Source organism: Apis mellifera, linkage group LG9, assembly GCF_003254395.2.
Source record: "Apis mellifera strain DH4 linkage group LG9, Amel_HAv3.1, whole genome shotgun sequence".
Classification (NCBI taxonomy): Eukaryota; Metazoa; Arthropoda; class Insecta; order Hymenoptera; family Apidae; genus Apis; species Apis mellifera.
The window spans coordinates 10,780,198-10,793,191 of NC_037646.1; the positions used below are offsets into that span (position 1 = coordinate 10,780,198).

The 12,994-nt window shown below is 41.3% G+C and overlaps 1 protein-coding gene across 28 annotated transcripts in view; it reads right to left on the reverse strand.

Annotated features, from left to right (window-relative positions):
• The window catches only part of LOC725336 (longitudinals lacking protein, isoforms A/B/D/L), a 178,591-nt gene that overhangs the window by 95,173 nt on the left and 70,424 nt on the right, over window positions 1-12,994 (reverse strand). Inside the window, exons 7-8 of one of the 28 annotated variants that reach the window (XM_006567530.3) lie at window positions 7,985-8,297; window positions 7,163-7,286 (exon numbers count right to left, since the gene is read on the reverse strand). The exons of 22 other annotated variants lie outside the window; for them this stretch is intronic. In XM_006567530.3, the coding sequence (XP_006567593.1) occupies window positions 7,253-7,286; window positions 7,985-8,297 (347 nt within the window). In that variant the 3' untranslated portion in view covers window positions 7,163-7,252. Of the gene's footprint in view, window positions 1-3,761; window positions 4,501-5,496; window positions 5,889-6,611; window positions 7,287-7,984; window positions 8,298-10,022; window positions 10,584-10,995; window positions 11,794-12,994 lie in introns of those variants that run through there. 5 more of the 28 variants (XM_006567532.3, XM_026442827.1, XM_006567546.2 and 2 more) reach the window with 5 other exon arrangements.

Below are 12,994 nucleotides of genomic sequence, written 5' to 3' on the forward strand. Positions count from 1 at the left end.
TTCGGAAACAATTTTTATCTTTTAATTATTCGATGAAAGCACGTTCGCTATATTATACTTTTTTTAAATTTCCTTTCTTTTTTTTCTTTTTTTTGTTCTTATTTTTTTTTCCTTTTTTTTTTTTCTTTTTTTTCTTTTATCTCACTACCCGCTCGATACCACGAAATCGATTAGATCGATCTCTTATCGCTACTATGAAACGTTAAGAATGCCGTTATTATCGTTTATTATTACTGTCGTTCTTATACGTTATAAATTCTCCTTTCTTACTTCTCTACTTTCATACTACTTTCTTTCTCATTCGCTTGTTCTCACTCTCTCCCTCTCTTTCTCTCTCTCCCTTTCTCTCTCCCTCTCTCTTTCTCTTCCTTACAAAACGCGCAACATTATCTAATAGGACGTCTAGGAATCGAAGAACGTTTCACGCGATAGCGTTTCGTGCGCATCGTGGAACTTTTTCTTTTTCTTTTTTTTTTTTTTCTCTTTTTTTTTCCTTTTTTTCTTTTTAACTCGTAGTTGTACTCGAAAACATCGTTATTCGCTCGAATATTCCTCGGACAGAAGGCACCTCCTCCACGTAAATGGTGGTGGTGGTGGTGGAGCCTTATCAATAGAAAAAACACGACGAATTTCAACGTGGAACAAACCTTATAACCAATCGACGATTTCGCACTCGATAATCCTAAAGATCGAGATTTTTTTTCTTTTTTTTTTTATTATTTTTATTTTTATTTTTATTTATTATTTATTTATTTATTTATTTATTTTATTTTATTTTATTTTTTTTCGTTTGAGCATTGTCCCGATTCCACGTACGATAAATATCCCGTAAAAACGGTCGTTCCCCCTAATTTTATAAAACATTTAAAAATTCGATAACAACGGAAAATATATATGTATATAATATATATAATATATGAATAATATTTATATATATATACGCGTGACGTGTTATGTGAATGTTGTGTGTGTATATATATATATATATATATATATATATATATATATATATATGTATATACACATGTTACATATGTTGTATACAAGCATACATGTGTATACGCGTAATAAGTAATTTATTCTAATCGGGAGAAAATTAGCAAAAAAAAGGCCGCGTTCGTTCGGAGGTACTACGTTTTCCGATGCGAACAGATCGAACCCATCCGTGGACAATGTCCAAGAAACCGACGACAGAGATCTCTCACAGCCGGTTTACGATAAGTCTTGGGAAGATTTTTCAAGTTTTTCCCCAGGTCGTAAGGAATTGGCAAATATATCTTATTTCTTAATCGAAGACTTTTAAAAGATCGGCCAAAAGAAGGGGCGCAACTTCATTTATAAATATACACTGCCCTTTCCTTCTTCCCCCAATGACATTTCATTTCGATCGACGCGAAACCAATTTCCTTAAGACTTAGGACTCGAGGTTTTTGTTGGAAGCAACGTTGCCACGTTGTTGAAGAATTTGCTAGAAGAATATCTTCCTACCTCCTCAACTGTATCCCCTCCACTCACTGTCGGTAACGCTGCTTAGGAGTTCAGGACTTGGGTATCTGGGGATCAGCGTTGCCACGAAAATTTCCTATACTCATGTATTCTAGCTATATAATATTCGCTACTATCACATTACTAAATATCTCAACTTTTTTTTTTTTTTTTTTCTTTTCCATCGTTCCTCCCATTCGACGGAACGCTTGCTTAATAGAACTTAACGCTAACTCTTCCAAGTTTAGAACTTGAAAGATCTAGAATGCCTTGTGCATCGATTCCTTAATTTAATTAATTAAGAATTTAAAGCTTAAAGATCCGGGGAGTTGGAATTGATTACAACTCGAAAACGTGAGATTTAGGGATCGGGGAAAAGGACCTATTGCATACCGACTGTCAACTGTTTGGAATGGAGATCGAATCCGTCATAGGCACGGATGGAGGGAGCCATTTGCGCGAAGAGTCGGCCGTTTGTTTATATACACAATTGTAGCATAAAATAAGCCGGTTCACTCGCCATCCCCACCATTTCTCGGCCGCCTTTTTCACGAGACACAGCGAAACGTAAACGACCCCCCCAAATAAGACACGCTCTCTCACGCGCATGCGCAAACATACACTCTTCCTCTCTCTCTTCCTCTCACTCTTTCTCACTCTCACTCACTCTCACTCCCTATGTATATAATAATTCGCGTCTTCTCCGGATGGCCGACTTCAATACCCTTCAATTCTCGTATTTGAGGTGTACCACGTGAACTTTCTGGCCCGTGTGCCTCGATCTTATGTGGGACATTACGTTGGACGTTTGTTTGCTACGAAACTCGCAGTAAGGGCACTGGAATCGTGGCGCTTGGCCGCACTCGTACTTGTGGTGCCTGGTCATGTTCCCCTTGACGGTGAAGCAACGGCCGCATTTCGGGCACGGGAACGGCTTTCTGAAGCAATCCGCGAAATTACCCTTCGCGTACGTGCTCCTTTGCCTACCAGCTTGCGCGTGATAATTAGGCAGGGGCGTCACGTAACCGCCTCCGAAATCTGGCTGGCCCGTCGTCGTCGTCGTCGTCGTCGCTGCCGCCGCCGCCGCCGCCGCTGCCGCCGCCGCCTCCCTGTTACCGCCTCCTTCCGAGTTCTCGAACGCCTTGCAAGATTGTAAAACGAAGTTTAGATCCAACTGTGGGGCCGCGGCATAGAAACCTGAAACTTCAAGATCGGCCGGTTAATCGAGCTTCGGGGGAGGGGGGGAAGAGGATTTCGTATTGGGGCGTATTGATGCTTTTTGATTTAAATTTCGATTTAAAAAAGAGATTTTTGGTCGATGCATTGACGGGACTAGATTAAAAGGGATTTCGTAAAAGGATTTTGTGGGAGAGAAAGAGAGAGAGAGAAAGAGAAAGAGAGATAGAGAAATAGAAATAGAAAGAGAAAGAGAGAGAGAGAGAGAAATCGATCGCCGTCGGTCAGAATCGTGGTGCGTGCACTGCGATCGAATTTTTTTTGGATCGTGTCACATCTTTTTTTTTTTCTTTTTTTTTTTTTTTTGGTAAATCGGATCTTTGGTCTTCGGTTTTGGTTTTGGTTTTGGTTTTTTGGTTTCGTCGGGTGAAGTAGTAAGTTTTGATTCGGATCGCGACATGCTTCGGATCGACGACGTTGGGAACGGAAAAAAAAAAAAAAAGGAAGAATACCTTAAACAAGTTGCGGATGATCTTCTAGATGAAAACGTCGAGCCATCATATCGATCATTTCCAGAGAGCTCACTCTTTTTTTTCTTTTTTTTTTTTTTTTGCAATTTTTTTCGTTTTTCAATTTCAAAAGCGCGATTATTAATGAACTTTTTTTTTTTCAATTAACTAATATATATAGTATATATATATATATATATATATATATATATATATATATATGTATGTTTGTATGTATATATATATATATATATATATATATATATATATATATCTATAAGAAGAAAATACGTCTTAATCTATACGTTTTAACGATAATTATTAAAAACTACCGGAATGAAGATCGTTGTGTACCATTTATCTTCAGGTGGTGAGGACATCCTTGTTGTTCGGCTATCCGTTTCAGACACCGAAAAAAAAACGCGTAAGAAAGGTTGGTACTCGAACAATCTTTTTTTTTTTCTTTTTTTTTTCATTTTTCTTTTCTTTTTTCTAGCAGAAATTCGCATAAGAGGAGGATTAAACTACGAAGAATCGTTGCGTTTTATATATTTTCTTTTTTTTTCTTTTTTTCTTTTTTTTTTTTTTTTTTTCTTTCGCATCAACAAGCATGCATATCTTACTTGGAAAAAAAAAGTAAAGTTTTATTTTTATTCTTAATTTTTTTACACGAAATATCCTCGATAAAACTCGATGGATTCAATCTCTTCTTTCTCGAAAATTTCGTTTGCCGAAAAATGGAATTCTCGGCAGGCTCTCAGATGGGGCGAGATCCGAGACGTTGACACGAAATAAGACACGAGATCTCTACGGAAAAGCGGATTGATTTAATTTTGTTGTCGAGAGCGACAACAATCGCGGAGAAGAATAATTTAGGAGAGTATTTTAGAGCACACACTGGCAAACAACTGCAGACTTTATAAGAGATGGATGGACGCGATCGTTGGCAAAGTGAGCGAGAAATGAAATTCGGGCTTCGAAAATCTTCACAGCTTCATGTCGAAGATGAACACCTCCTCTTCAGGATGTTTCTTCCTGATGTGGGCGTAGACGGGCGACGTTTGCTTGCTCCTCAGTCCGCAGTAAGGGCACTGAAATCTTGGCTCGTGGCCGCACTCGTAATTCACGTGGCGATCTTTGTTTCTCTTCAAGGTGAAACCGCGACCGCACTTTTGACACTGAAACGGCTTCTTCTTGTCGGAGGCGTTTATCTTTAAGCCCCTCCGTTTCACCGTTTTCCCGACCGATTCCAAACAACGTTTCCCCATTGCTCCCGATCGGCTCTTCAAGATTACGTTTTGTCCGAGCGGGGGCGGTAGAATATGGAATCCTGAAACACGGAGACATACAATACTGAACAGCAATACTCTCCACCGCTGTACAGTATGATAATGGCTGTACAACTTACGGAGTTTTGCCCACCCCGTCGTCGAAACGAACGAACGAACGAGGTTCCGCGGGGAATTCGAAATTATTTTTCCCAGTCGAACGAGCAAGATGCAAAACTCGTTCTCTTATTCCAGGGAGTATATTTCTTTTCTTTTTCTTTTTTTTTTTACAGGATCTCAAAAAGGATCTTCTTCCCTCTCGAGAAAGCATGAAAGAGAGTGAGTAAGAGAGAGGGAGAGAGAGAGAGGCCCAGAGTTTCTCGAAACTTTCGTTATTTTGAACGAAACTGTCGAGAATCGATCTGGAAGATTATTTCTCGCGATGAACGCGTGTCCATCGGGGAGAATTTACTTGAAAAGGAGGCTTCAAAGCTTATCTCTCGGAAAATTCAACTTATTCGCCGTGAAAAAAAAGGGAAACGATCCTTTTCGAAAGAAATATTCGTTTCTCTTTTCCTTCTTTTCACCGCGAATCAAGGAGAATTAAGGAGCAGCTTTGAGGAAAAAGAAAAAAAAAAAGATCTTCTCTCTCCCTTTTCTCCCCTCCGCCTCTCGCCTGCTCGTTAAGCAAGCGAATCAGAGTTAAAAAAATCGAAGAGGCGCGGGACACGCAAAACCCCTAACTCCAAGCTCGACCGATCGACAGTAGCAAAGGGAAAAAACGATTGTTCTTTCGTGGATCTGATTCTGATTTCTCCACGTTTTACGATTCCGATCGTTGAAAAAAAGAGGGAAATGAACGGTGGTCGCAAAACGCGCATAGAGCTGAAAGAAAACCTCGAATTGTGAATATTTAAAAAAAAGGAACGTTTGTGGAATGGATTATTTCGAGGAAGGGACAAAACTTCTTTTATTTTTCCTCTCCTTTCTTTCGTTTCCTTCTTTTCTTTTCTTTTTTTATATCTCAACACACCTTTTTTTCTTTTTTATTATTGGGCGCAATAAAATATTTGAAATATTTCGATCGGAGGTAAAGGACAATAAGATCGCTCGATTATCATATCAAAGTTCTTCTTTTCTCTCTCTCTTTACAGCCGGAAGAAACCGTTCAGCTTCCGATCCCAGAACGTTTGGCTGAGCTGGGGATGGTGGACCCGCAAGTGGCGTATCATGTGCGACTTCTGGTAGTTCTTCATCGTGCAGTGGGGGCATTCGAACCGGGGCGGTTGCTTGCACTGGTTCCTCAAATGGGAGAGCATCGACTTCTTCCACTTGTAGAGGTTGCGACAACTCGGGCACTCGTACATCCCGTCCCGCCTCACGATAGTGAACACGCGGCCGGAACGGGCGTGGAATCGCTCCACCTCCGTTCTCTCTTTCACACCCCTATCTGAAACAGATACACAGACGGGGAGAGCGTTATTAACGGGGAATCGTCGGGGAATCAACGCTGTCTTTTCTTTTCTCCTTTTCTCTTTTTTCTCAACGAATCTTCTTGCCAAGTCCTCTCGAGAGGATCCCTCCTCCTCCTCCTCCTCCTCCCCGCCGAGGAAACCGAAATTTTCGAGGAGAAGGGAGAGCAAGGGAAAAGTAGAAAAAGGACACCTTCTTCTTTTTTTCGTATCGCGTCCAATACTTTTGACGGTGGACGGAACGGGTGGAAAAAGAAAAATCCCTAGCAGAGGATGCGGGAGGTGGATCGACACGATGATTCCAATTGTGAAGTAGAAAGTTTCGTATATTTATCGTTTATCGAACGATCGGCCTGTTTACACGTTTCCTGATGTTTTAAAAAAAAAAGGAAAAAAAAGTTACGAGACGAGTGTGTATTCGCTTGAACGAACACGTTAAAACTTTGATTTTTCATGCAAAGATTTATACAATGTTCGTTTCTGTATAAACAACGCGAATATCTTTCGTCTCTTCGATATTTCTTTCCTTTTTTTTTTTTTCAAACACTCGAGGAAACGTTGGTCCAATTTTTACAAAATTTATCGTAGGTATAAACGTAAACATATACGTATAATAAAATTAAAATCACCGTACAATTTCCACATCCACTTAGCTAGGCTTTTTTTTCCCCCTCGAGAAACGAGAGAAATTTTTTTCTTTCTATCTTTCTTTCTTTCTACAAACCTGCGGTCCTCTCTTCCATTAACCGTCGATTCCTTTTACTCGGAGAACGTACACTTATACACGTTAGAAGGTCATCAACAATATCATCACAATATTCCTCCATTGTCAAGAAAAAAACAATTAAGGAGCTTTGAATATCGATGATCGATTAGTTTTTTATTCCTTCGAAGCATCTTCCTTCGTAATCCTCAGAAAAAAAAATAGATTACGAAGAGATTCGAGAAGAACATCTCCTCCACAGGTGTCCCCTTATTGTTAATGGAAATCGTTTCTGGACGAGAAGAGAGAAGAGACGAGATTAATTCGATCGATTATTATTTGAATCGATCGAATCAATCGGTCCGATACTGCTCCTGGTGATAGAGTTTCGCGTTGGTCGCGATATCGATGCAGTAAAGCTCGTATCTCGGGTGGAACGTTCGTATATGGGTCCACACGTTGGTACGCTGGCGGAGATGATGTTTGCAGTAAGGGCACTCGAATCTCTGAGGCGTCCCGCACTCGTACTTAAAGTGGCGTATCATGTGGCTACGATGTTTGTAGCTCCGCGAGCAATTGGGACACTGGTGTCGTCGGTTTTCCTCGCCGCCCCGTCCCCAACCGGTGTCGCTATTACTATTACTCGTCGCTTGTCCGCTTCCTCGCGCCGATTCTGAAAAACAGGAAAAATTTTCCAACGATTAGTGGCGAAGGAATCGTCGTCAGACTCTCGAACCTTCTTCCTCGTGTAACAATGCTCGTCCCTGTTGATCGGCTTCGAGTTCTGGTAGATCGAGAACTCGATCGAAAGAATAATTTTATTAATTTTACACTTTACATTTTGAATTACGATCCTGAATTATCGATCGAAACGAAACGAAAAGAAGAAGAAGAAAAGAAAAAGAGGATGAAAAATCGATGTGACAAAGGCACCTTCCTTTTTTTTTTATCCTTCTTTATCCTCGAAACGAACGTGGAAGATAGAAAAAACAAAGGTGGAGAAGGAAAGGCGGAGACCGTAACTATCGCTAAGATTACAGAATCTCGTTTATTTTCTATACAATGACTACGAATATAGAAATGTACACAATATGAGAAGGAGGAAGGGGGAGTACGGTCGGTAAAATAGACCACCGAATCCACACACATATATATATATATGAATGTATATATATATATATACACGTGATATCGATCGCCTAGAAGCGTAACTTCGTAAAGCGTTAAGGAGCGAGGTGAGACGCGTCACGCTTGCTTGGATGGTTAATTCGAGACAGAGAGAGAGAGAAAGCGAGAAAGAAATAGAGATAGAAATAGAGAGAAAGAGAGGAAGAATTTGTGGTCGCGGACGGACTGCGTCAACTGTCTCACCCCTGTTGAGTGTCCAGAGCGTATATCGGCCAATTGCTATGATTGCTCTTGATGTGCGAGTACACGTGCGACCTGTGTTTCCCTGTGTACATGCAGTGCGGGCATTTGAAACGGGGCGCCTTACCGCACTCGTACTTCAAATGCCTGTGGAGGCCGCGATACCACTTGTAGGTCTTCTGACACTTTGGACATTCGAAGTTTCCACGGGAGGCTGTGTTCACAGGCTGATGGATACCGCCGCTGTACCGTCTCCGCCTTCGTTCCGCCGTACCCACAACGGTCAGGTAAGGCAATGTGGACAGGTTGAATATCACTGTAAATTACACACGTAAAGTAAATTGACAGGCGAGTTGGCGTTGGACAGAGGTGTGTTGATAGAACGTTATCTCGATGACACGTAATAAGAGAGCGGTATGTTTTACGTTTCCCCCAACGTTTCATTTCATCTTTCGTCACATTTCGTCACGGTTCGTCTCTGGTTAAGAGTTGCGTTTCGAGATAGTTAGAATGCTTACGCAACCATCCTTCGAAACCGTGATAGAAAAAGAGTAAGCGCGTAGACAACACTTAGAAGCAACGATTTTTTTCTTTTTCTTTATTTTTTTTTTGGATTTTGGTTTGCAACCAAACTTCCAAAAATGAATGGATGGTGGATCTATTCAGCTCGGCCTCGATACGAGTTTCTCGCGAGTAAACGGCGCTCGTTCCAACAAATATCCCGTCCACTCGCGAGAAATATTTTCCAGAGTTTGTTCCCCAAACGGGATAAACAAACGAGTTCATTGAGCCGTTGGGATAAAGAGAGATAGGAAACTTGGATTGCTATTTTATTCTCTGCCTTTCGTAAAGGTGAAAAGATCGTGTTACAAAGATGAGAAGATATTATAACATTCTTATTATTCCCATCTTTGCACGATTAAAAAAAAAATATAAAAAAGAAACGAGCCACGACGAAAAACCTGGATACACGAGATGAACACGTCGAAACACCTGAAATCAAATTGGCCGATAATTAACCGAATAAAAAACCCCTTTCGTCGTTCACCACTCCACTCTCTCTCCTCTCCCCTGTAAAATATTTACCCCTAAATAGTAGCGGGATGAAGAGACTCGAGACGCATTGGGATTGAAGAATTTGAACTTTATTCGATTGCTGTGACACATCGAGACATGGATGGCGGAAGGGGGGGGGGGGAAGGGAAAAGTAACGAAATTGTCACTGTGAATGATATACATATATATATATATATGTATATATTCTTTCAATAGAGCCGTTTGAAGCACAACACTTGGCCAGGATGATACTTCCTGATGTGGGCGTATATGTTCTGTGTGAACTTGGAGGGCTTGTCGCAGTAAGGACACTGATATTTCGGCGCCATGCCGCACTCGTGACGCAGATGCCGCGTCATGTTTTTCTTTAGGGTGAAGCCACGGTTGCACCGTGGGCAATAGTGACTCTTGTTCACCGAGTACACTTTCCGCCTCTTCCTGGTTACGTTCTCGCAAACACCTGAAATATCGAATAGAGCGTGTTAGCGGTGAAGAGAGAAGTTGAGTGAAACGCGTGTTTTTTATTTTTTTTTTTTTTGTCCCCGGTCCAGCAGGCGCGCGGGTGCATCGTTTCGTTGTCGAGAGTCGTCGTGAACACATAGAGAAAAAGTAGAAGAAAGAAAGATTTAAAGGTGGATCCTCTTTGTTTCTTTTTTTTCCTTCTTTTCTTTTCTTTTTTCTGGAATAATAGACCGGAGAACGTTTATTTCGATTTTCATTTTCATAGGGGAGAGGGATGAAAATCCCTCGTGGAATAATAATAATAATAATAGCGACGCCTGATCAAAGAAAGCAGAAAGCTGCGCGCGGGACGAAGTATACCGAAGAGAGCAAAATGCGACGAGAGAGAATTATACAAGAAAAGACACATATGTATATATATTTTACATTCGGAGGAGAGACAAATGTGAAAAAGAAAAAAAAAAAAAACGTTGACAGGGCCTTACTTTTCTAAGTCTTGTCTCGATTCAATCGGGATAATTCCTCTTTCCATTAGAATTCGCCTCTCTCTTTCTATTTTTATCCTAGTATCGTTCGATGCTTCGATTGGTTTATCGAGAATGGTAAATTTATCCTGGAATGCACTTTTCCATTCGTTGATTTTTTCCTCGCGTCAAAAAACACACAGAAATTTCCAAATTTCGGAGATATCGTCCGCTTTTTTTTTTAGTTTTGTTTTGTTTTTTTGTTTTTTTTTTTTACATGGTTTCTAAATTTCTACGGGGATTGATCGAGGAGAAGAGTTTTATGGCGTGAGCTTTGTATCCGGCGTGTCTCGATCTCACGTGTCTGTATATATTGGACGAGCACGAGGCTTTCATCTCGCAGTAAGGGCACTGGTAACGATGCCCCTGTCCGCAAAAGTAGCGCAAATGCCTGGTCATTGTTGTCTTCTGGGTGAAACGACATCCGCAGTTGAGGCATTCGAACCTTTTACGCTCGTTCGGGTGATATCTATACCTGTCCAAGTAGTTTTTCTCCGACGTATAACCGACATAACCCATGTTGTTCCACTTCACGCTGTAACGCTCCCCTTGGTAATTACCTGAAAACATCAATACGAATGATGGTTAATCGAGGTTAAAACGGATCGCGGGTGGCCAACAGTTTTTGTACCGTGCAATAGGGAAACGTTGCTGGAGGAACGCTGTCACGCTGTGATAGAAAAAAACAGAGCGAGAGAGAGAGAGAGAGAGAGAGAGAGAGAGAGAGAGGAGTAAGAGAACGGGAAAGTGGAAGAGAGATAGAGGTAGTTGCAGAGGGCGCCGTATGTACTCGCGTGGACGGAGAAGAAACACTGGAAGGTAGGTTAGGATAGTCTCAACTTGGATGCAGATGTGTGTAACACGTGTGTGTATATATATCTGCACACGCAATACGCTGGATCGTAATCGCGATGGAATTGTTAGGAATAGATAAAAACAGCTTGAGCTGAAAGTTGATCGAGCTTTTAATCGTTATTTTCAAATACGTTTACATTATGCTTACGAGATCCTTTACAATTCGTTCGTTCGCGAGAATATCGGCGAGACGTCGCCGGGGTTTCGAAACACGCAGTTCGAATGCTCGCAGCAGACTGTGGCGACGAGTGACTAGAGAGGAAGAGAGAGAGAGACAGAGAAAGAGAGAAAGAGAGAAACGGAAAGAGAATCGTGACGATTAGGAGAGAAAAATTTTCCTATATAATTCGAAACGAAATCGAAAGAATTGTTTCGTTTCGAAAATTCGAACGTTATTCCTCGTTCGGCGAGATACGATACGAGCACGAAGATATTGGCAAGCTTGAGGGATCGAGCGTACGATTAGAAAAGGAACCGGCTCGGGGAAAAAACACCGCGTTCTTTTCTTTTCTCGACGGCAAAATGATTCGCGGTGATCCGATCGAAATTAAGTTCAAAAAAGTTTATTGTAATAAACCTCTTTCCCCTCGTGGTAACGGCTTATATGATACTTGACGTTGGACGAATACGTGTAACATTTGTTGCAATAAGGACACTGTATACCACGTATACCGCACAAATGACGTATGTGATAATTGAGATCTTTCCGCCTTTTGAACCTCTTCCCGCATCGATTGCAGTCCAAATCGTTGCCGTAGAGATACGCATCCGAATTTTTCATGCTACGAATCTTGTATTTCTCTTCGCACGCGTGCCTCACGTGGAACGTCAAATCTCTTTGCTTGGGGAACGTCTTGCCGCACTTCGAACACTCTATAGCGTTCGTCCTTGTACGGGACGTCGAGTATTTCCATTCTGAAAATTAAAAACACAAACACGATATGTAGAGCAAACGTTCTCGAGAGCTTCGATACCTTCGAGACTTAGCAAGGTAAAGGGAGGGGGGGGGGGGGGAGTGGGAGATATTTCGTCCCCCCTTTCGATCTCTATGCGGTCCCTCGCTACGTGTACATACGTATACGTGCACGTGTGTACGATATCATTGTGTACGATACATGTGTGTGTGTATGCGTGCACGTGTACGTATCGGGAAAGTGAGAGAAAAAAAAAATATTGATTTCCGTAGATTGAAGCGTAGATATATAATCTACAAGCGTTTGTTTACACAGGTTACACCTAAATCAAGGCAAGAAACACCAAGGAAACGATGGATAAGATTTTTTCCCTCCTGTGGAATCCTGACGGAAGACGAGATTTCCTTGCTCACACGCTCCCATCCACGCATTCACACGTTAACGGAAATTACGTACTCGTACCCATCCAACCCGATACAACTTGACGCTATTATTTGGAATTAAAAAAAAAAAAAAAAAAAAAAATCGAACGATTAAATTGAGAAGGTAAAAAATTGAAAGGGTGATGAAAACGAGGGATGAAAAGTAGCCAGTTTAAATTCGATTCGGTTCGATTCAACTTTTTTTTTTCTTCTTCTTCTCTTATTTTCTTTTTTTTTTTCTCCTTTTTTTTTTTTTTAATGGTTCTAGACTATATAATACTTCACCGAAAGTATCTCGGGACACCGTTCAAAACATTTTGTTTACACCGACTGGCAATTTAGGATGCCATCGTCTGATGTGCCTGTAAACGTTCGAGGATGAGTTGTCCTTCTTATGGCAATAAGGACACGCGTATCTAGGGATCTGGCCACACTTGTGCCTGATCAGGTCCCACATCCTTCGGAATCCCGCGTTGCACTTTGAACAGATGTAACTCGAGACACCGGCTTGCGTCCTCACGTTTGGCCATTCCAATATCCGTATATCTGAAAAGAATCAGGACAATTAGTCCTGCGCCGATCGATTCGCTACTGTTTTTTTTTTGTTTTGCTTTTTTTTCTCTCTCTCTCGAAAACTATATATATACGCAATATATATCGTCTCGGCCAGGTCCTGCGAACAAATCTCTACGCGTTTCCTCACATTGACGGCCGCCATTTCCCACACTCGAACATATCCTTGGTCGCAAATCGTTTCTATAAAATTAAACGTATTTTCTA